Source organism: Trachymyrmex septentrionalis, unplaced genomic scaffold, assembly GCF_001594115.1.
Source record: "Trachymyrmex septentrionalis isolate Tsep2-gDNA-1 unplaced genomic scaffold, Tsep1.0 scaffold7, whole genome shotgun sequence".
NCBI classification, from domain to species: domain Eukaryota; kingdom Metazoa; phylum Arthropoda; class Insecta; order Hymenoptera; family Formicidae; genus Trachymyrmex; species Trachymyrmex septentrionalis.
This window is the reverse complement of record NW_017305884.1, coordinates 4,105,181-4,107,712: the sequence shown is the minus strand read 5'-3', so window position 1 is coordinate 4,107,712 and position 2,532 is coordinate 4,105,181. Positions and strand designations below refer to the sequence as shown.

The 2,532-nt window shown below is 28.4% G+C and overlaps 1 protein-coding gene across 1 annotated transcript in view; it reads left to right on the top strand.

Annotated features, from left to right (window-relative positions):
• LOC108753415 overlaps positions 1-2,532 on the top strand; it is a 48,316-nt gene that overhangs the window by 20,479 nt on the left and 25,305 nt on the right. The window contains 2 exon segments of the mRNA XM_018494956.1: positions 327-800; positions 986-1,453. Of these exon segments, the coding sequence (XP_018350458.1) occupies positions 327-800; positions 986-1,453 (942 nt within the window).

Below are 2,532 nucleotides of genomic sequence, written 5' to 3'. Positions count from 1 at the left end.
ATATATATATATATAATTATATTTTTAAAAATAATATTTTATATGGAGAAGAACAAATAAAAGTTCTAATTTTATTAAATTATAGTTTATTATTTTTAAGTATAAATTGCTTAAATTTAAGTTACGTATTAAACTGATCCGAATATGTAAAAATTGATACCAAAATATAATTAGCATTTATTTAAGTGACAAGACAGTAAATTTATAATAATAACGACGTATAAGAGACTTTCTTTTATTTTATGTTTGTTGTGGGTTTTTAATTAGAACGAAATCTATCGATAATATTTAAAAGAAATTTAAACTAATTCTTCTATTTTTTTCAGAATGCTGACATGCAAAATTATCTACATTGTCTTTGCATTCGTCGCAATAGACGCCGCTGCCATTCAAGATGCAAATCTGAATGATAAGGAAATAAATTATCGGCTACCTAATCACACAAAACCTCTATTCTATGATCTTAAATTAAACCCGCATCTTACGTCAGACAACTTTACATTTGATGGCGAAGTACTCATCCATATTGAGATTTTGAACCAGACGAGAACTATCACGCTGCATGCAAAGAACCTGATAATAAATGAAAACGCATCTTTTCTGAAAACCAATACTGGATTTGACTTTTACGTTCCCACTACATATAACAGTAATAATATAACCGAATTTTTAATTCTTGGTTTTGACAAGGAACTATCTATTGGATATTATATTTTATATCTGAAATTTGCTGGTATATTAAACGACAGATCATATGGATTCTACCGAAGTTCTTATGTTAATGACACAAAAGATATAGTGTAAGTATAAAATCATTCATTATCGGTTTCCAAATTATATATAAAAAATAAATTAATAAGCAAAATCTTAGTACTTTATATAAGTAAATACTTTATAAGTAAATAAATTTTAATAAGAACACTATACAATAAAAATAAATCATTGTTTTTAAAAATATAATATATAACAGTTGAAATTTTAACAGATGGTTTGCCGGGACGAATTTCATGGCAACTTACGCACGTGCTGCTTTTCCCTGTTGGGACGAGCCGGCACTAAAGGCCTCTTTTAAGATTGCCATCAAACATCATCGTAATTACACGGCTATTTCGAACATGCCGATTTCCGAAGAATCGGAAATCGACAAGAGTGACGGAAAGATATGGACACATTTTGAAGAATCGCCCGTCATATCAACGTATCTAGTCAGTTTCCTAATCTTCGATCTTCGTAATATAAGCAATTCCGATGGAACCATCAACGTCTGGAGCAGAGGCAGTGTAATTTCCTCAGCAAGTTTCGCCCACGAAGTCGCCCAGAAGGCGGCGATCGAATTGGAACGATACACCAACAGTTCCGTTCGGTTGGCCAAAATCGATCATGTTGCGCTTCCTGACAGATATGTTATTGGATACAATAAGGACATGGAAAGTTGGGGGCTTATCACTTACAGGTAATGTCATGATACGTGCGTAGAAATGCAATAACACGTTTGCAGAAAAATAAGGTATGGCAATACATCAAATATTGGTGATGTGATATCTCATAAATGCTTGTATGAATTGAAAAATCTATTTATATGTGAAATCGTATTACATTAATTTTCTACAGTTAAAAACTCTTATATCATAACATTATAAAGGAATAGAATATTTCATAACGTATAAACATGTACTATTCTACAATATCGCAAATTTTTTCTGTATATAAAGTATTAAATCTGCAAAAATATATTCTTAGTCTCCACTTTGATGATGTTATATATTTTTACATATTTTCATATTTAAAAAATAGAATTTTAATGATACTGATGATATAAAATAACGTGTCAAATTATTTTAGAATATTTGTGAAATAAACTTTTACATACATTTGGTATATACATTACGATTATATTATCTATAGGGAAGCTACAATATTGTACAATGAAGAGGGAAGTTCAATCAATGAATTGTATAGAATTGCAAACAATATCATTCATCAATCGAGCCATCAATGGTTTGGTAATGTTGTCAGTCCTTCCTGGTGGACTTATATATGGATGAATGAAGGACTTGCGGAATATTTCAAACACTACACTGCTGATAAGGTAAAAATTTGATAATAAAGTTCACAAATGCATTTTATTTTATTTTATGATTAAACATTGTTTTGAAAATATACATCTCTTTATCTAACAGTTTTCGTAAAATATAATTACGATTTTCTTCTAAGAAAAGAAATATCAGAATTAGAGCATATGTACTATAATTTTTAAATATAATATACATAAATGTACATAAATATTAAGTAGATTTTTTTTATATTTAGATTTATAAAGATTGGCGAGTTATGGATTTTTTAGTTATGGAAACGCTAAATTCAATCCTATTTTTGGACAGTTTAGAATACACACAACCTCTAAATTTGGAGCCTAATACTATTGAAGAAATTAAATTTAAATTTTCTCCATTAAAAAATCAAAAAGGTGAAATATTAAATAATAACTACAGATTGCTCAAAATTAACTTAAAATTATCTTATATAAAAAAG